Here is a 21,506-nt window from a genome sequence, read left to right as displayed (position 1 = left end):
AACCAGCAAATGAGGGGTGCATTCAAAGTTGGGTCCAGACGGGGATGGGAAGGTGAGCGGGTGGGGAGGGTATTCTGGGGACCCCCTGTGTCTCTCTATAGGTGTGTCTGACTATACTGCTCCTTGGACCATCCACAAAGCACCCCTACTACACAGATAATCCCTAGAGGGTAGTGACTGTTCAGGAGCCTCATGGGGACACTGACCATCAGAGGGGGCACTACTTTATGGGGGTACACTTACTGGCCAGAGGGTTGAGTACTCCAAACATCTAAAAAGTACTCACATTGACCATATGTGGATCTCTGGCCTCCAAGGAGTCACCAACCATCTAGGCTGTCTGCCACGGAGATGGTCATGGAGCACAGTCTGCACTTCCCTCCTAGGAACAGTACTTACTTTGGAAACTAACTGTCCCCCGACCATGGTATGTATTGGGGGTGAGGGGAAGCAGGAGGCAGAAAGCCTCAGTGGAACCTGTGACGTTGGAGGTGATAGTGTAGCTCCCATTGGGTGCCTGGTCCCAGGATTGTGGTCAGAATTGGTGGAAAAGGCAGGAGACGGGGAGGAAATGGGCAGACTTTGGGGAGCTCATGGTCGGGGAGATGAAATTGTCATTAAGAGGAATATTTATTTCTACTTCTCATTTAGTCATGTTCAAAGGGGATTTGCGACGATTCAGGACACACACACACACAGAAAAAGAGAGGTGACAATTGGAAGCTATTTAAAGGCAGGAGAAAGATAAATGGACCAGGAATCTGTTTGGAGTGAGTGCCTACAGTTGGCATGGCCACCACAGGATGGGACCCATGTTGTAACTGTCCAGCACTCAGGGGGCTCACTCACTGTGGGTTCAGGTAATCAGGGAAGGCTTTCAGGAGGAGGCGGAACCAGTCTGGGGACTTGACAGATGGCAGGAGTCCTAAACAGGAAGAACAAATAGGAACAACATTCCAGCGGCCAGACTGGAGTGAAGCAGATCGGAGAAGTAGAGCGGAGTGGGTGGCGAATGGTGGCCAGGGCGGGGCTGGCAATGGGAGTGAGGAGTTTGAGGTACAGTTAGCAGGTAGGAGAGACAATTTGTCTGGGGATATAAAGAAATGAGAGTCCCTGTGGCTATTGACAGAGAGGTGGTGGGGTGGTCAAAGTGCTGGGAGCACTTAGGAGATGCCCCAGACTAGCTTGGCATCACCCCAGTATCCCCCAATTCTAATATAGTCCCCTCAGCACCCTCTTCCTGCAGCCTCCTTCCTCCTATGAGTTCAGCTCAGCATCCCAGCAAAGAGGGGCCTTTCAAGGGAGGGTGGGCCACACAAGACAGCACCCCCAGGAGGAGGCACCCCCCTCCCCGCAGTGTGCCCAGGCCGGGTCTGCAGCAGGAGGGAGGGTGGTGTGGAGGGAGCGGCTCTCCTGCCGCACATGACAGATGATTGACTCGAAACAATATCTAAGGCGATCAGGATAAAGTGCTGGCCATTTCAAGGCTCAGCAGAATTCAGATTCTAATTAGACTTCTCACCACATTCCAAATAAAAATGGTTCCCCTGGTATCCTCTTTGCCTATCAGGTGTCTCTCCCTGATCGCTGGAACAAAACGCATAAAGAAAGTGATTAAAGCCATAACAAAGGCATAAAATTGGAATTATCGCTGCCACCACATCTGGGAGCGTGGAGTGTCACCACACCGCCCCCTCCTCCCAAACCCGCACACGCTGAGTGCTGTCCCACCTTGGCTCCTGCTGGGCACCCACAATGATGGGTGAGGAGGTCGGGTGATGGGGGTTAGGGGGAGGGGAGGATGGAACTAGGGGGGTCCAAGGAGCCAGAGATTGGGGATCAATAAAATGAGTGGATGAGGGGTTCCAGACCTGGGGAACAAGGGGATGAGTGGATGAAGGAGTGAGGGCTGGCCAGAGAATGGTCACTGTCTCCAGTGTCTAGATATTGACTGGTGGGAAGGGGCCTTGGGGCTCTTGCCTTGATGGCCTCACCATTCCCAGGACATACATGTGTGTGCATGAACACATGCTATACATCGTCTCAAGCTCTCCGTGTGTGTGTCCACCCTTGTTAGGAGCCGGCTCCCCCCACCAATAGACCCACTGACCAGGCCATTGGACTGATCCTGTGCTGGTTTCCAGACACCTTTCGCAGCCTACCTTCAATAGGGGCACTACCTATAGAGACAAGGTCCCCATTGGTCCCCGGCATGTGTATGTACAGCCAGCACACACCTCAGCCCTCTACACTGCATATTTGCATGCACACACACGCACATGTACACCGTGCCTATAACAACACCCTCACACAGCCTACCCTCTCTGGGAATATAGCAAGGGCCCCCATCTCCGTGGGGTGTCTCTGGCCTCTCCAGCTCTTCTGCCTCCCCCACTGCAGCCCTGCCTGCCCCCTCGCAGCCAGCCTGGTCCCTCGTACCAGGGCAGCCGTGTTCTGAGTGCGGGTGGGTGGGTGGGAGGGAGGTCCAGAGGAGGGTGAAGGAGTGGGAGCGGGGCTCTGAGCGGGGACGATATAAAATTAAAAGGTAAAAAGCAGGAACGCAAATGGAGGGTGCTTTCAGCTTTCACATTATTAATGACTCTTCAAAAAATCGGCGAGTTTTCCAATCTTCTCTGAGAAGCGCTTGAAGGAGCTCACAGATGAAACTGACCTTCAAAATGTTCTTTGGTCTTTAGTTAAGAAATTCGCTCGCCATTATGGCATCATTAGGGAAACAAGGATAAAATTACTCCATGGTTAATGACCTATAGTATCTCCCCACCAAAATTTGTTTCAGATCTAATAAAACTGTGCTTAACACACTCGGATGAGTTATGAGGACTGTTCTGCAGGGTATTAAAATGTGGAAAATAGATTTTCCGAAGCTGGGGGGACTGGACTTTTTGAATCAGATAGCAGAATGGAATTTTCTGGGCAATAAATTCTTCCATGTCTCAATTTCATCTCGCGCTCTCTCTCTCCTGCCTGCCTCTGCCCCTCTCTCTCTCCCTCACTCTCTCTCTCCCCCCCCCCCTCACTCTCTCTCTCTGTCTCAGTCTCTCTGTCTCTCATCTTTTCCTAAAATACTGAAGCAACACAGAAACCTTTAGAATTTGAAGCCTACATAAACTTTGAGAAAAGCAGTGACAAAGGCCATCTGTGTGTGACAATGGGAGACTGCATGTGAGTGCACATGTATGTGTGTGGGTCGCGACTGACTTATAAGAGTGGAGGCAACTCCCTCTGTCACCTCATCCGAGTGCCTCTACACACACCAAGGTGGGAGTGACACCCTTCACCGCTCCATTGCTGGCCATTTGGCGGGCTTCACCCTCTACACCAAAATCACAGGGCACACCCATGCTAACGACCCTCCCCAGCACACCGCCCACCCAGGATCTGGACATCCAACAGTGCCAGGCGTAAACCTGAAAGAGAACACACCTGTCCCTGTTCACCCCAAACTTCACGGTGATGGGAGGGGGCTGCCCTGGCCTTGGGAAGGGTCAGAGCCGCCCTATTTTGCACACTTGTGTGCACATCAGCACATGCTAGTGCTTTCCACGGGACACACCCGGATGCCCCAGCCAGCCAGGCTAGAGGCTGAGCCCCGAGCCCCGGCCCAAGCACTGGCCGAAGGTTTTCGGGGGCTGGATACTGCCGCGGAGAGAGGTGGCTGGCGAGGTAATGGCATTTTGCTCTCTTTAAACTTTAATCTTTCCTATTAATTCCCTGCAACTGGAGAATGTGTGAGAGTTAATGTTCCGTGAACGTGTTTCGCACTCGGCAGTCTCTTCGAGCTAATTACCTTCAGGTGCTAAATGGAGGGAAATTGCAATCCATTTGGATGTGAAAAAATTTCGCCTTCCCGTCCCCTGTGAGACATCCTTTTTCCTGAGTGCTGCAGAAAGAATGCTCTCTGGGTGGGAGTTTTTTTCCTAATGTTTTTTTTCTTCGGCCCTCTTCCCCCCACCCCCTTTCTCCAAGAGTCTGGGTTTCACAGGACTAGGACTAGGACTACAACGGTGGTTGGAGACTGGAGGAGGCCTGGGCCTCCACGCAAGGTCCAAGTCTGGGGAGGAGGCCAGGTGGGCAGGGACTTACATGCAGGGGAGACAACAGGGCTGAGAATCCGGCCCCCGCCCCTTGGAGGCCCTGGAGTGGATGTGTATTTACACGCTTAATAACACGCCTATTACCAGTGTTTCTCAGCTGCTGGGTTTTGAATACAGATATAATAGAATTTTACAAGCCACATAAAAGCTGTCCTTCTCTTGGACCCTGAACCGGGGTGTCTGACAGGGTGGGGACAGGGAATGAAGAGTGGAGGTAAGGAGAGAGCTCAGGAGGGAGGGAGTGCATGTGGACCAGAGGGAAAGAAGGACCTGGAGATGGGCTGCACGAGGACCAGAGTGGGAAGGGATGGGTCAGGACCTCCGTCTCCACCCGGGGGAACTGAAGCACCAGGATGAAGGCGCGAAGGCCAGGAGAGGCTGCTCTAGAAGCTCACTAGGTCTCCACAGAACACCCCTTAGTGCTGCGCTCATCCCTCCAGCGCCGCCCCGCCCCCCCCCCGCCCCGCCCTTGACCTCTGATCTCGGACCTCAACCCTAACACAGCCTCACAAAAAAGAGACATCTAATTTCACCTCCTCCCTCCACCTTGGGGCCAACCCACTAGCCTTTGCAAACCCCATTCCTTAACCTAGATTGGGGCAGCGAGCTGCCCAGAAATAATATTTTGTTTTTCCTACTCAACAGAGTGGTTTAAAAACAAAACAAGAGACAGAGCCCCCCAGAGTAAGCAGTGCTCCCCTTGAGACAGAATTAGCACCACGTTGGCCCTGGTGTCAACCTCCCCTAGGAGTTCTCTCCCTGACCTCCCCTGTGTGACTTGTGAGGGGACAGCCATTCTTTCCAGCACTGAGGAGCCTCTCTCAGGAGAATATGTTGGGGGAATATTGGAGTGGCTTGTGTTTACTTATTTGTTACAACTTCATTCTGGTTCAAACATATACATAGTTTAAATCCATGTACATATCACCCATTTTCAATAACTATCAGCACAGAGCTGATCTGATTTCATCTCTACCCCCTGCTCCCTCCCCTAGGATTATCTGGAAGCAAATCATAGACATCGAGTCAGTTCACCCATAAATATTTCAATATGCATTTCTAAAAGTTAAAGACCCTTTCGACACAACCACAATCCCATTATCTCACCTAAATAAAAATTAACGATAATTTCTTATCTCATCAAATATCCATTCAGTATTCAAATTTCCCTGAATCGGTTTCTAACCCAGGCCCATGCACTGTATTGTGGCCATTGTGGCTCTTAAGTTTCTTTTATTTCATAAGTTACACTTTCTTTTTTTCTTGAAATTTAATTATTTGAGAAACTATGGGTGACTTGCCCTATGGAATTCCCTTCATTCTGGATCTTGCTGATAGCACTCCTGTGTTATCAGTAAACATGTTTTTCTGTCCCTTTAGTTGGTAGATTCTAGAGTGCTTGGCTTTTGGCTTGATGTTTGGGGGTAATCATATTTTATAGATGCTGTGAACTTCCTACTGCATCACATCAGGACCACACAATTTCTTGTCACTTTTCCTTTTTATAATATTAAGATTAATCAGTGGGTTCAGTAGCTGCCAGCCAGATATATCCATTATAAAGTTCCCTTTCAGTTTTTTTTCCCTTCATCAGCTTTTCACTTAATGGTTTTAACAGCCATTACTACCATTGACTAGATCCATTACGTACTTCATTAGGAGTATTTAAAATGGTTTCTTTTCTCCAAATGTTTTTTTGAAAAAATGTTAAACTTACAGAAAAGTTCATTGTTGTAACAAACACTCATGTACCTTAACACAGATTAGCAATTTGTAATTTGATTTCTCTCTCCTCTTTCTGAAACCCTTGTGTGTTAGTTGCTGACACAAATGACACTTAACCCCTAAATACTTCAGCATTTATCTGTTAAGAACAAGGACATTCATCTGGAATTCAGGAAATTAAATATTTACCTAGTCTCAGAGTACATGTTAAAAACCCTTCAATTGTCCCAATAGTGTCCTTTTTATTCCCCCATCCAAGACCTTCCATTTGCATTTTACCTTTTTAATCTCCTTTATTCTAGGATTAGAGGCCTGGTGCACAAAATTCGTGCATGGGAGGGGGTCCCCTCAGCTCAACCTGCACCCTCTCCAATCTGGGACCCCTCAGAGGATGTCCAACTGCTGGTTTAGGCCCGATCCCTCTCACAATCCAGGACCGCTGGCTCCTAACTACTCACCTTCCTGCCTGCCTGATTGCCCCTAATGGCCTCTGCCTGCCTGTCTGATTGCCCCTAACTGTCTCCCCCCACCAGCCTGATCACACCTAACTGCCTCTGCCTGCTGGTCTGATCACCAGTAACTGCCCCCCCTGCCAGCCTGGTCACCCCCAACTGCCCCTTGCTGCTGGCCTGGTTGCCCCCAACTCCCCCCCACCACGCCTGCCTGTTCACCCCCAACTGTCCGCCCCCCTCCCCCCCCCCCCCCGCCGGCCTGGTCGCCCCACGCAGCCTGCTGTTCAGTCGTTGCGTAAGGGTGTCCCAACCAATTTGCATATTACCCTTTTATTAGTATAGATAGTTCTCCAACTTTTTGTTTTCTCTTTTTCATGATTTTGGTAGTTTTGGAAAGTCCAGGCAGCAGAATGTCCCTCAATTGAGATTTGTCTGATTGTTTCCTCATGATTACATTCAGGCCCAAACATTTTGGGCAGGGATACCACATAGGTGACATTTCCTTCTTAGTGCATCATATTAGGAGGCACAAGATATTGGTTTCTCCAATTATTGGTGATGATAATTTTAAGGTGGCATCATCCAAATTTCTCGATTATAAAGATACCCTTTGCCCTTTATGATTAACACATTGTCTGGAGTGGGGGCAGGATTTGAGATGGTGAGAATATCCTATTCTCTAAGGCTTGGAGTCTAAGCAGCTTGTATCCAGTGGTTTTAGCATTCATTGCCTGAATCAATTATGACTACAGTGGTTATAAAATGGGGACTTTTCTAATTCTATAATCCCTTCTACCTTTAGTTAGCACTCTTCTGTAGTGCATTTATTTTTAATAAGGGAGGCTGTTCCCATATATCCTTGATGAGAATGGGGAAGCTGTGTTTGTCAGGACGAGGTATGACTATGGTCTCCAGTAACACCATGTGCACAGAAGCAGCGCCACTAACCAGCAGCCTTGGTATACCTGTGGCCCCAGGCACATCTTGTTACACAACCAGATATTGTTATGGTCTATAAGGGACCCCACTTCATATAACAGTATTCATCCCGGGGTTCCTAGAAAAATATCTGCAAGATCAGATATATCTATGGTCTCTGAGAATACAACTCTCAGGAAGAGGTAAGCCATGTACATGGAGAATACAGATAGAAGGCAGGATCATGTACACTCATAGTCTACAAGGAATACCACTCTACAGAATCAAGTATAGTCAGTGTCTTCAGAGAAACCTGACCTCTGATGCAGCTCCAGGATGCACAATATAAGACATTATTGCTTCTTGCCCTGATTCCCTGCTTAGTTCTTTCAACACATTTTAGATCCTGGAGTAGTTTACTGATTGTCTGGCACTGTTAATGGAACACTTTGGTGCACCTGATGCCTCTGGTGTAAATGGAAGGATGAGCTGCCTGCTGGGCAGGGAAAACCCAGGTCAGAGCCTTCCAGCTACTGCTCCTGGGATGAGACAAGACCATCCTACTCAATGGATGCCAGGCAGACACAGTACCTGTTCTGGAATGAACTGACCTGCACCATATTGGAGCCCTTAGGCCACAATGAACCAGAGCTTCTAAGTTGGCACTTGTATGAATTGCTAAGAGAAGACTCATCCTACTGAAAAGGAGATCCCTTCTTTAACCAAGCCATGCTAACAATGCTGCAAATGGCAGAAAGTAACCTGAGCTAGCTGAAGCACAGAGATGTTTACCGAGAACACTCAGAAGTAGCTCACATCCAGGCTTGGAAAGGGCAAAGGCCAAGGCAGCTCTGTGTCCCTAGAAGCTGAAGCCATTGGCCTTCTCCTTCGTACTGCCATCAATGTGTCTCTACTTGCATCCCAGTCTCTGGCTCTCTCAGTTCAAATTCCCAACTCCCAAGAACAGGCATCTGAATGGATCACTCTGTGAGCCCCCACTGGTCACTTTAGTTTTTAAAAAAATTTTAATAGAATTTATTGGGGTTACATTGGTTAATAAAATTATATAGGTTTCAAGTGTATAATTCTATAATACATCACCTGTATATTGTATTGTGTGTTCACCACCCAAAGTCCAGTCTCCTTCCATCACCATTTATAAAAATATGGAATGCTTCACGAATTTACGTGACGTTCTAGTGCAGGGGCCATGCTAATCTTCTCTGTATCGTTCCAATTTTAGTATATGTGCTGCCAAAGCGAGCACCCCCTGGGCATTTTGGATCCGAGTTTTATTTTCATTCCTGGCACTTAGGGACTTCCATTGATTGCTTTAGGATATGGTTATATACTTTTCAATTGTTAAATTTATATATTTTAAATGTATCATATATAATTATAAAGTTTATATTTCTAGTGGGGGACATCTTCCTACACATCCTCAGTCTGCCACATTGACCTGAAATACCCTTATAGTCTGCGTTTATGATCCCGGTCACCTCTTCCACGAGGTTATGAACTCTTTTAAGGGCAGGGAGTATTTACTATTTGTATTTTTATCCCACTCAAGTACCTAGCCCAGCTCTCAGCACTCAGTAGGTCCTCAGTAAATGCTGTTGTTATTTTTCTTATTGTTATTGTTTTTACTACCTCCAGCCTCTATATTTAGGGGTGACACAAAACTAGATTCTAGATTTTCTATGAGCATTTAAAGTATACAGTCTGTGCAGCCTTTTGCATTGCTCATCTGAATTTCATTATTCATGAACAACATCTACCTCAATCACCTTCAAAAACAAGTCATCATCCATTAGACCAATGTTTCTCAAAGTGCAGGTGGCAATCCATTAGCGGGTCATGAAATCAATTTAATGAAATAGAATAAAATAGAAAATAAAGTACCAAGATGCATCACATATATAAGTGTAGGTATTGTACTTAAAAGAACTGTGTGTGTATGTGTGTGTGTGTATGTGTGTGTGTGTACGTGTGCGCGCGTGCGGGCGCACACTGTGTGCTGTGTGCTGGGTCACTATGCAACATTTATTTCAGGCTGTAAATCAGGGTAAAAACAGTTGAGAGTCACTGATTAGACCTTCCCCTGAGACCACACTTAACCTACCAGCTCTTTCTAGAAGGCCCATCTTCAGGAGCAAAGCTAGAAAAACTCAAGGCCCGTCCTTTCCATATAAAGTTCTCAGAGTAGGACGTCATGCCCCAGGGAGGGCAGGTCCCACAAAGGTCCACCCTGCCCTGGATTTAAAGCCCCACAAGTGGTCGGGGATACCCAGTGAGTCCCATGAATCACAGATATTCCCTGTGCTCCAAGCCCCTGTCTTTTACCCTAAAGCCCCCACTAACTCTCTGGGGAAGCCTTTCAACTGATGTTTCTCAGGCCTCTGAAACTATGAAATGCTGCTTCTCCAGGGTCTTTACCCCAACAGCTCCTTGAATGTGTTTCTCAAGGCCACCGTATACTATCCACCTGGGAGAACACCTGGACAATTACTCCCCTGTGTGCAGCTCCCAGGGGAATTATCATCTGCAGAACTCCCCCATACAGTCTGGAAGGTAGACGTGTCAGCTGTAAAGGCTTTACTTTGAGCATCAGCATTATTACCGAGAAGGGACCCAGCACTTGTTCCTCCTCTGTACCATCTTGAACACCTGCATATCACACAAGGACTCCACCCATTTCTTATATAATGAACCCTGCTATGAAGGGATTTGAGCCTCATTTAACTTTCACCTTCAGTATATTCCAAAATAAAAGAAAGAGCTAGTTATCTCTCTAAAAAAATCAAACTGATATTTGTTAAGCTCCTACTACTGTGTGTCAGATACTTCCATCTGAATTGCCTCATTTAATCTTTATAGCAATCCTATGAGGTTAATATGACTATCCCTATTTTACAAATAAGGATTGTGACAGTTAGAGGTTAAATAACTTGCTAGAGATCATCTAGCTAGTAAGCGGTTGCTGAGCTGGGACCTGAACTAAGTCTGAGCACTTCACCACTATTCCACACAGTCCTTCAATGAAGGGCCTCCCTGCCAGTAAGGACACAGACTCTAGGACCGACTCATGCAGAGCCAGTGCTTTCCCTGCAGGACTGGCCCAAGAAGTGAGATGACCAGGATGTGGATGCCTGCTCTCCAGCTAGGTCCCTGTGTGTCCTTGGGCAAATCACTTACCTCTCTGAGCCTCAGGTTCCCCCTCTGTTCTAATACTTGAACTAGTTCCCTCAGAGAGTTGCTGCAAGGAAGACAGAGGATAATGACATGAAAGTATTTTGTAGAGAATAGAGTGCCATTCCAATTAAATATCCTATCTAATAAAAGAGTAATATGCAGATTGACCATCACTCCAACACACAATATGTCTGTCCCCATGTGGTCAAAGATCCTGCCCCCATGTGGACACAAGATGGCCACTACAAGATGGCCAACAGGAGAGGGCAGTTGGGAGGCACCCGGCCTGCAAGGGAGGGCAGTTGTGAGGGACCAAGCCTGCAAGGGAGGGCAGTTGAGAGGGACCAGGCTTGCAAGGGAGGGCAGTTGGAGGTGATCAACCCTGCAAGAGAGGGCAGTTAGGGGTGACCAGGCCGGCAGAGGAGGGAAGTTGGGGGCAAACAGGCTGGCAGGGGAGCAGTTAAGCATCAACCAGGCTGGCAGCGGAGTGGTTAGGGGGTGATCAGGCTGGCAGGCAGAAGCGGTTAGGGGCAATCAGGAAGGCAGGCAGGCAAGCAGTTGGGAGCCAGCAGTCCTGGATTGTGAGAGGGATGTCCGACTGCCCGTTTAGGCCCGATCCCACCAGGATCGGGCCTAAACGGGCAGTCAGACATCCCTCCAGGAGTCCCAGATTGGAGAGGGTACAGGCTGGGCTGAGGGACAACCCCCCTCCGTGCACGAATTTCGTGCACCGGGCTTCTAGTCTTATTATAAAAAGCCATATAATTAATTAGCTGACTGTGTCTGCTTTTTCCATGCTGGATCGGGAGCTCTCCACTCATTGTCTCCCACTGCTCTTCTAATAAAACTCAAAATGACAACTTGACCCCTGAGGCCTGCATAATATGGTCCTTTGTTCACTGCCCCCTTTTCAATGTATTCCAACTTTACTGACCCCTCTGTTCCTGCCTCGGGGACTTAGCACATGCTGTTTTCTCTGCCTGGTACACTTCCTATCTCTGCCTACAACCATTACTCTCCATCCCCACTTTGCCCAATGAACTGCTCATCTTGCAAATAGCAGATTAACTTCTTCAGGATAGTCTGACATGACTAGGTAAGGTCACCCTATTATGCACTCTCACAGCCTTTCTTCCATAGCACTTTAAAATATATTTACTTTGTGTGCACAGTGCTGGTTTTGGTTTAGTCTGTCTTCCCCATTGGAAGGGAAGCTTGATGACAGCAAAGAACATACACTGAGTGGCCAGATTATTATGATCTCTGAATGCATAATAATCTGGCCACTCAGTGTATATCCTATATAATCCTATATAATAAAAGGCTAATATGCAAATTGTCCCCTCGACCAGGAGTTCGACCAGCAGGCAGGCCGGCCAACTGCCCATGTCCCCTCCCCCTGGCCAGGCTGTCCAGACCCCACCCATGCATGAATTCATGCACTGGGCCTCTAATATATATATTAGAGTGGCCAGATTATTATGCCTTCAGAGAGCATAATAATCTGGCCACTCAGTGTATATATTTCAGCAAGTCCTGTACCTGGGTGAGCACTTGGCACAAAGTAAGAACTCCACAGATATTTGTTGAACTCATTTTAAAAATCGACAAATGTAAGTAGAGACTGCTTTACTCATATTTTATTGACTATAAGATGTGCCACAAAGGTTTGTTATGCTATAACCAGTTTAGACTGGTATTTTTTGAGCATGAGGCCCATAAGGATAGAAATAGGTGTTACATAAGAAAAAGGGTTGTGTTGTAAATAATTTGGGAAATGGAAGGTTAAGCAAATGTAAACAGATTTTAACTTTTTTTTTTAACTACAGGACTTCTTAGAACCATGCTTGGGTCCCTGGGAGATGACAATGCAAAGCAGAACCCCCAGCTCAACCATATGCATGCATGGTGTGAGAAATACATCTTCCTTGCCTTAAACCACCAAGACTGGGGGTTGCTACACCCAAATAAGCCAGTCTATTGTGACTAATGCATTGTCCATCTACAGTATTTTTTAATATTGAAAAATCCTATAGGAATAGGAAGCCAGAAGATTTCTGGGAATTCATGAAGAGTGAGTCCATTGAAGGGTAGGTGGCTGGGTGACCTTCACTTACTCATTCACTAGGGTCGGGGGATAAGAGTCATTCTGCCCCACACATGACCAGGGAGACAGAACCATCCTTCTACAGCAGTTGAAATTTGATGGGTAGTAGATTAGACTTTCAAACCAGAAGGGATTTAATCATGGACTGGTTAATACATTCAGTAAACACTCATTGAGCACCTACTACATGACAAACACTGTTAGGCACTTGGACATATAGATATGGGATTGGAGGAGCTTCTTGGAGGAGGTGACATCTGAGCTGTGATTCAGAGGATAATTAAAAAGAAGCTCAGTAAAAAAAAAAAAAGGAGGGGATGCATTCCAGGCAGAAGGAACAACTGGCAGGAGGTGAGGAATTCACTTCAGGCTATAGGAGGACCCAGCAGGAGACAGTGAGGTGACAGGGAGCACAGCGCCTTCTCTAAGGGAATCCAAGTGAGGAAGAAACCTGAGCTTAAACCTCAGCCAATAGGTGTGCTTCAGGTAAGGAATTTAAGAGGGCAAGGAGAAAGGGGCTGAGGATGAGAGCAGGGACCTCTTCTTCAAAGGGTCAGAGTGACCCAGAAAGCAAGAGAAATGGTCTGTAGTTCAGCTAGTAGGCTGTTGGAGTCATGAGTCAAGGCACTGAGAGTGTAGCTTTGTTGTTTTCTCCTTAGCCTAATATGCTAAGTGTCCAGTCATCCAGTCGTCCATTCAACCAATCAAAGCATAATATGCTAATGATATGCTAAGGCTGCTCAACCACTCGCTATGACATGCACTGACCACCAGGAGGCAGATGCTCTGACAGGTAGGTTAGCTTGCTGCTGGGGTCTGGCCAATCAGGACTGAGTGAGATGGGCCGAACAAGCCCTGGAGCCCTCCTGTGGTCCCTCCCTGACTGGCCAACCTCCTGCGTCCCTTCCCGCACCAATCGTGCACTGGTGAGGTCCCTCAGCCTGGCCTGCACCCTCTCGCAATCCTGGCTGAGGGACCCCCTTCCTCCCTGAGTGCATGAAGTTCGTGCACCAGGCCTCTAGTTTTGTTATAAAGATTTAAAATTTCCAGCCAGATTCAGTTGGACTAAAAGAAGACAGAATTGAACTAAAGGGAGGCCAACCATGGTGGCGGCCAGAAATCTGGAATAGATACAGGAGACAGGGCTGACATGTCCCAGCACCAGATGTAGGCTCCCTCCATGGTTCTCAGTGGAACTCCCCACACTCCCAACCCCTCTAAGAACATCCGTCCCTCTCCTTGGGAACTCTTCTCACCTCAGGAAACTGCCAAGAACGAGTCAGCTAGTCTTTAAGGGACACTTTCCTGACTTCCAGCCTTTCCCTGTCCTCTACACAATTACCTGCATCCATTTATTCACCCAGAAGACAAATACATGAGATAATACTATATACCATAGTGATGAAGCATGGATTTTAGAACTGGACAGAAACTCAGCCCTACCACCTAATAGCTATGAGAATTTAAGTTACTGAACTTCATTGAACTTCAGTTTCCTTATCTATAAAATGGGAATGATAATACTTTCTTTGGGTAATGATTAATTGAGATATAAATAGAAGCACATAGGATGAGGCCTGGCACAATGTAGGCGCTCAAAAAGTGTTCATTATTATTATTGGTATTATTAAAATAAAACTTTAAACAACCTGCACTTACCTGGCTCACTGGCTTAAGTGACACCATCAATGCTTTTGTAAAACATACTGACTTCCACTCATGGCTCATCAAACCTTCATGGCTAGGACGCCATCACTTGTGCTCCCCCATTTGGTTGAATTGCATGCTTACCAGGAGTCATTTGTTTTTAACTCAGCCTGTTTATGCCAGCTGTGCATATTATTCTTATTATATAATTTAACTAAATGTTACATAAACCAATAAACTATGAGTGCAAAACGAATGTTGCTGTTTGGAAAGATTCCATAACAGCAAGTAGCTAAAAAGTTTCGTTACCGAATTATATATTGGCGAGACGGCTGAAAAGGAAGGGGGAAAATCGTTTAAAAAAACCTAGGACCCTACATTCAGATTGTTTCTCAAATACTTTTCAGTTCCCCATCTCTGTTAAAGAAATGAAAACGGAAAGTGGCAATCAATGCATTCTGAGTGTAGCTCATGCAAGAAAGATGGTAGTGAAATGCCAATCAAATATATAATTTCAGGTCAATACTGAGAACTGAAATTAAGGGAACTGCAGGGCAAAGCTGGAGGGCAAATCGGGTTTTTATATTGGAGGAAGATTGGAAAGGAGTTGAGAGACAGAGGTGAGGGAGAACAGAGGGAGGAAGTCCGTATGTTTTACAACATGTCTCCAGCATGTTAGAGGGGACATGGCTGCCCTCCCTGGCATTAAGGAGGAGCCCCAAAGAACACAAACTGCCCTGGGGACCTATCATAGATGCCTTTATTTAGACATTCTGTGATTCTTGACATATTTTAAGTTGGGCCCTATCTCCCAGGGTGAGGTCTATGAAGGGCTGTGCAAAGCAGTGCTAACTTGCTTTGTTTTTTTAAAAAAGTAATCATTTTATTTTGAGATAACTCACATACAGTTGTAAGAAATAATATGGTATTCCTTACCCAGTTTCACCCAATGGTGTATCTCACAAAACTATAGCACAATATCAAAACCAGGATCTGACACTGACATAAGCAACGGAAGAACATTTCCATGTCCACAGGATCTCTCATGCTGCCCTTGTATAGCCACACCCACTTCCCTGCAGCCCTCACTCTTCCTTAAACCCCGGCAACCATTAGTCTGTTCTCCAATTTTATAATTTTGTCATTTCAAGAATAGTATATAAATTGATTCAAACAGTATAGAACCTTTGGGGATTTAAAATAAAACTCAGCATAATTCTCTAGAAAGGCATCCAAGTTGTGGTGTGTATCAATAGTTCATTCCTTCTTTACTGCTGAGTAATACACTGGGATGGGGATGTGCCACAGTTTATTTCCCCTTTGAAGAACATTCACCCACTCTGATGGTCTAATTGTTCTATCAGTTATTTAGAGGGGGTGTTCAAGTCTTCAACTCTAATTGTGTATTCGTCTAGTTCTTTCAGTGCTATCAGGTTTGGGTTCACATATTTTGCCTCTCTGTTGCTTTTTTTTTTTTTTTTTTTACACACTTAGGATTGTATATCTTATTTATGGTTGACCCTTTTATTGTATCTGGTAATTTTATTTGCTCTGAAGTGTACTTTACCTGATATTGATGTGGCATATAAACTAATATATATGGACTCCTATTTTCTTTTAATTAGTGTTTTCATGATATCTTTTTCCATCCTTTTGCTTTCAACCTGCATAGATATCACATTGGAAGTGAGTTTCTTGTAGACAGCATTTTTTAGAATGCTGACATTATTTTTATGGTGTTTTGAGTGTATGTCCCTGCATGGTTTTTTTAGTGGTTTCTTTAGGTATCACATTATAAATGCATAACTTACACAGTCCACTGACGTCATCATTTTACCAGTTCAAGTGAGGTGCAGAAACCTCACCTCCTTTTACATCCCCTTATTCTCACCATTTATATCATTGTCTTAAATATTTTCTTTACATATCATCAGACAGTGTTGTAATTAGTTGCTTCAATACTCAAACATAATTTAGAAAACCCAAGAGGAGAAAGAAATTCTGCTGTATTTACCTGTGTTTTGTTTACCAGGTTCTTTCTTCTTTCCTGATGTTCCAAGGTTCCTTCTTTTATAAATTTCTTTCTATTTTGAGAATTTCCTTTAGCCATCCTTTCAGGCTAGGTCTGCTAGTGACACATTCTCTTAGTTTCCCTTCATGAGACTGTCTTGATTTCCCCTTCATTTCTGAAGGATATTTTCATTGGATATTCTGAGTTAACAGTTCTTTTCTTTCAGCATTTGAAAAATGTTATGCCACTTTTTTTCTCACCTGTATGGTTTCTGATGAGAAATCCACTGCATTTGAATTGATTTCCCCCTGTCATTTCTCTCTCACTACTTTCAAGAATTTTCTGTCTTCAGTGTTTAGAAGTTTGACTGTGATGTGTTCTGGTGTGGATTTCTTTGGGTTTATTAGTTTGGAATTCACTCAACTTCTTGATTCTGTAGGTTTATATCTTTTGCCAAATTTGTGGGAATTTCTGCCATTTTAAATACTTCTTTAGCCCTGCTCTCTGTATCCCCTCTTTCTGGGACTCTAATGACAAAAATTTTAGATATTTTGTTATAGTTCTGCAGTCTATTTTCATTGTGTTTTTTTCCTCTTTGTTGTTCAGCTTGAGTCATTTTACTGTTTTATCTTCTAGCTCACTGATTCTTTTCTCTGTTTTCTCCTTTCTGCTGTTGAGCCCATCATTTGAGGTCCTTAGTTCTGTTGTTATATTTTTGAATTCTAAAATTCCATTTGGTTCTTCTTTATATTTTCTATTTCTTTGCTAAGACTTTCTATATTTGTGCTGAGACTTTCTCTTTTTGTATTTGTTTCAAGTGTGTTCATAATTGTTTGTTGAGGCATTTTTGTGATGGTTACTTTAAAATCTTTGTCAGATGATTCTAAGATTTTTGTCATCTCAGTATTATCTTTTTTTCATTTAGTTTGAGATCTTCCTGGTTCTTGGTATGATGAGTGATTTTTTAAATTGAAACGTGGACATTTTGGGGATTGTTGTAAGAGACTTGATTATATTTAAACCTTTTTTAGCTGGCTTCTGCTGACACTGCTCTAGCAAAGAAGGGGGAGAGCACTGCTTTGCAACTGCAAGGTGTGGTAGAAGTCCAAGCTCCCCACTTGGCTCTTCTCATTACTGCAGGATGGAGGTGACAATAACAGCTCTCCACAGGCCTCTGATACCTCCCTGGCTGTGAGGGGGTAGGTGTGCTTTGTTACAGCTACCCACATAGCTCCATTGACACTATGGGGTATGAAAGTCCTTAATCTCTACTAGGCCTCATACAACACCACCCCAATGTGGAGAGGGAGGGTCACCTCATTACTGCTGGGTGGAGGTGGGAGGCTTGTTACCCCTGGCAAGTACCAACGTTCATTCTTCCTACTTGCCCTTCTCTGACACCACCCTGCAGGGGGTTGGAATGACCCAGTACAGCCTGGTGAGGGTAGAAGTCTAGCTTAGCGCTCACCCTTGCTGACATGGGTGGAAGTGCGGCCACAGATTTTTCTGTGGCATTTGGTTGGAGTAGAGTGGGTATTGTCTAAAAGCTATTTTGCTAGGCTGCCCCTTTTTAGTCCTTTGACTAGAGAAAGCAGGCCTTTACTGGGACTTTTTTGGAGTCTATGCTTATTGGTATTTCTGGGTTGCTGGCTTCTGATATATATGAGGTAAGACAAAAGGAAAACAGGGAACTCACCACAATGTTGTTCCTTGGATTCCAAGGTCCCTAGCTGGTCTGCTGCCTTCTTTCCACCTTTCAGAGTCTTCTTACATTTGCTTTATTTTTGATGTTCAGGGTTTTTAGTTGTACTTAATGAAAGCAATAGGAAATGTCTACTCTACTTTCCTAGTATAGAAACTGATTTTTATACGAATCAACTGTGGGAACCTTTTCTGGTTTGGCTAGAACATAGTGTAGTTGTAGCGGGGGCGGGGGGAGGGAGGTAGAATCAGAGGTTACTGAAAAGTGTGTTGGGGCTAATATTTGGATAGCTTTGAATATCATGTGTATCAGTCAGGATTAGGTCTGACTGCAAGTAGCCAAATTATGGTAGCTTAAACACACAGGGTTTCTTTTTCTCTAATATCCTTAGCAAGTGCTTCCATCTTTAAAGTTGCCTCATGGCCCAAGATGGCTGCTAACGCTCCAGCATTCCAGACATGGAGGAAAAGGGAAGGGAAGACAGGCAATCTGTTCATCTACCTGCCCTCTTTATGTAACCTTTATGGTGCTTTCCAGAAATAACTTATTGGCCAGAACTTAGTCACATGGCTATTTATCTGCAAGGGATACTGAGAAATATAATTCTTAAAACTTGGGAATATTGCTTTCCTGAATAAGATATGAGTTCTATTTCTAAAGATGAAAGGAGGATGGATACCAATAGGCAACTGGAAATCTCTGCAATATCAGAGTGAGGGGTTTAGACTTAATTCATCTGGCAGTGCGAGCCCAGTGGGAGATTGGTTAGCAGGAGACTGGCATAATCCAAGCGGCTGACTAGAATAATTAGTCTGGGAACATGGAGAACAGATTGTAGTAAAAAGAGACTGGAGGCAGAGAGATCAGTTAGGAGGTGATTTCACTGGTCCAGGGGGTAGTGATGAAGATAGGAGATGGGAAGTGAAGGGAACAGAGGGGAGACATATTTCAGCAGTATCTTATTATAGTGGCAGCTCACTGGATGTGACTGTGTTAAAATAAACCACAGATTGATTTTGCAATGGGAAATTCCGACAGCTAACCACTGCACATGGAATTCAATTGTGGGGCCGTTTCTGGAACAAGAAAAATCAGAGGAGCTTATTAGGGACCAGGTGATGAGCTTGGTTTGGAACAAGAGGTTCAGGCAGAACACTTATGTCAACGGCTTTCAAAGTGTGGTTCTTAGATAAACAGCATCAGCATCAACTGGGAACTTATTAGAAATGCAAATTCTGGGACCACCTGTCAGACCTACTGAATCAGAAATGGTGGAGTTGGGGCCCAATAATCTGTTATAACAAATACATATTGTATATCTATATACTCACAATAAACAATAGGAATAGAAAGTTTAAAAATTACCATTGACAATAGCATTTAAAATATTAAATACTTAGGGATTAATTTGACTGAAGATATGCAAGACCTGTACTCTGAAAACTATAAAACATTGCTCAGATAAATTAAAGAAAGCCCAAGTTAATGGAGAAACATTATATCCATGCATTGGAAGACTCAATATTGTTAAGATGATCTATAACCCAAATTGATCTATAGATTCAATACAACCTCAAAATCCCATCAGGCTTTTTATTTGTAGACATTGACAAATGGATTCTAAAATGCACATGGAAATACAAAGATCCTAGAACAGCCAAAACAACTGTGAAAAAGAACAAATACAGAAGGCTTACACTACCTGATTTCAAGACTTATAAAGGAACAGCAACACAGTGTGGTCCTGGTATAAAGACAGGCAAATAGATCAATGGAGCAGAATACCAGTCCAGAAATAAACCCGCACATAAATAGTAAATTGATTTTTGACAAAAGTATAGCCATATTTTTAAAAAACCTACCTCAAACCATATATAAAAATTAACTTTAAAAGGATCATAGGCCTGATATAAGAGCTAAAACTATAAAACTTCTTTAAGAAAACATAGGAGAGGCTTTGCAGAAGCCGCTCGTGACCAGCCATGGTGAACCCTACCGTGTTCTTCGACATCGCCATCGATGGCGAGCCCTTGGGCCGCGTCTCCTTCGAGCTGTTTGCAGACAAAGTTCCAAAGACAGCAGAAAACTTCCGTGCTCTGAGCACTGGGGAGAGAGGATTTGGTTATAAAGGTTCCTGCTTTCACAGAATTATTCCAGGATTTATGGGCCAGGGTGGTGACTTCACACGCCATAATGGCACAGGCGGCGAGTCCATCTATGGGGAGAAATTTGAGGACGAGAACTTCATCCTGAAACATACAGGCCCTGGCATCCTGTCCATGGCAAATGCTGGGCCTAACACAAACGGCTCCCAGTTTTTCACCTGCACCGCCAAGGCTGAGTGGTTGGATGGCAAGCATGTGGTCTTCGGCCAGGTGAAAGAGGGCATGGATATTGTGACGGCCTTGGAGCGCTTTTGGTCCAGGAATGGCAAGACCAGCAAGAAGCTCACCATCGCTGACTGTGGACAACTCTAATAAATTTGACTTGTGTTTTATCTTAACCACCAGACCATGCCTTCTGTAGCTCAGGAGAGCACCCCTTCACCCCAATTTGCTTGGAATGTTCCATAATCTTTGTGCTCTTGCCAGTTTATTGGGTTCCATAATTTCCTTACCCCTTCCCAGTCTAGCTGGATTGCAGAGTTAAGTTTATGATTATGAAATAAAAACTAAACAGTTGTCTGTCAAAAAAAAAGAAAAAGAAAACATAGGAGAATGTCTTAGTGATCTTGAGTTTGGCAAAGATTTCTTAAATATGACCCCAAAACTCAAACTAGAAAAAAAAAATCAATAAACTGGATTTCATCAAATTAAAAATGTTTGCTCTTCAAAAGATATTGTTTTTTAAAATGGAAAAGTAAGCCATGTACTAGGAGAAATTATTTGCAAAACATATACCCAACAAAGCACGTGTATTCTAGAATATATAAAGAACACTTACAGCTCAACAGTAAGAAGACAACAATCCAATTTTTAAAATAAGCAAAATATCTGAACAGATCTTTAACCCAAAAAGATATATGGATAGCAAATAAGCACCTGAAAAAGTGCTCAACATCATTAGTTATTAAGGAAATGTCACTAACGTACCCATTGGAATGGCTAAGATTAAAAAGACTGATCCTATCAGATATTGGCAAAGATGTGGAGCAATTGAAATTCTCAATGGCTGTGTAAAGTGGCACAACTAACTGGAAAACAGTCTGGCAATTCCTTAAAAAGTTAAACATTCACTTACCATATGACCCAGCCATTACACTTAAATATATATAATTTATTGATGAGAGAGAGAGAGGAAGGGAGAAGGAGAAAGAGAGAGAGAGAAAGAGAGAGAGAGAGAGAGAGAGAGAGAGAGAGAGAGAGAGAAACACCAATATGAGAAAGAATCATTGATCAGTTGCCTCCCATATGCACCCTGACCAGGGACCAAACCTGCAAACTGGGCATGTGCCCTGACTGGGAATTGAACCAGCAACTTTTTGGTGCACAGGCCAACGCTCAACCGAGTCATACCAGCCAGGGCCATTCCACTTCTAAGAGAAATAAAAGCACAAAGATTTTTACATGGATGTTCTTGGCAGCTTATTTGGAATAGCCCCAAATTAGAAACCCAAATATCTATCAACTAGTGATTG

The 21,506-nt window shown here is 44.4% G+C and overlaps 1 protein-coding gene and 1 non-coding gene across 2 annotated transcripts; one reads left to right on the top strand and one right to left on the bottom strand.

The window, feature by feature from the left end:
• Positions 1-8,370: 8,370 nt before the first annotated feature.
• Positions 8,371-8,477, bottom strand: LOC114232551 (U6 spliceosomal RNA). The gene has a single exon (XR_003618624.2). It is a non-coding gene; the product is annotated as a U6 spliceosomal RNA (small nuclear RNA).
• An 11,374-nt stretch (positions 8,478-19,851) lies between these two features.
• LOC103288481 (peptidyl-prolyl cis-trans isomerase A-like) lies at positions 19,852-20,560 on the top strand. Its single transcript, XM_054728916.1, has one exon. It carries the CDS (start codon positions 19,852-19,854, stop codon positions 20,344-20,346), a length of 495 nt encoding a protein of 164 aa, XP_054584891.1. The 3' UTR covers positions 20,347-20,560.
• The last annotated feature ends 946 nt before the right edge of the window (positions 20,561-21,506 follow it).

This window comes from Eptesicus fuscus, chromosome 17 (genome assembly GCF_027574615.1).
Source record: "Eptesicus fuscus isolate TK198812 chromosome 17, DD_ASM_mEF_20220401, whole genome shotgun sequence".
Classification (NCBI taxonomy): Eukaryota; Metazoa; Chordata; class Mammalia; order Chiroptera; family Vespertilionidae; genus Eptesicus; species Eptesicus fuscus.
This window is presented reverse-complemented; position numbering and strand designations above follow the sequence as displayed.

What these genes read in the sequence shown, in the direction of transcription:
- LOC103288481 (XM_054728916.1), top strand. Translation starts at nt 19,852, where the DNA reads ATGGTGAACCCTACCGTGTTCTTCGACATCGCCATCGATGGCGAGCCC.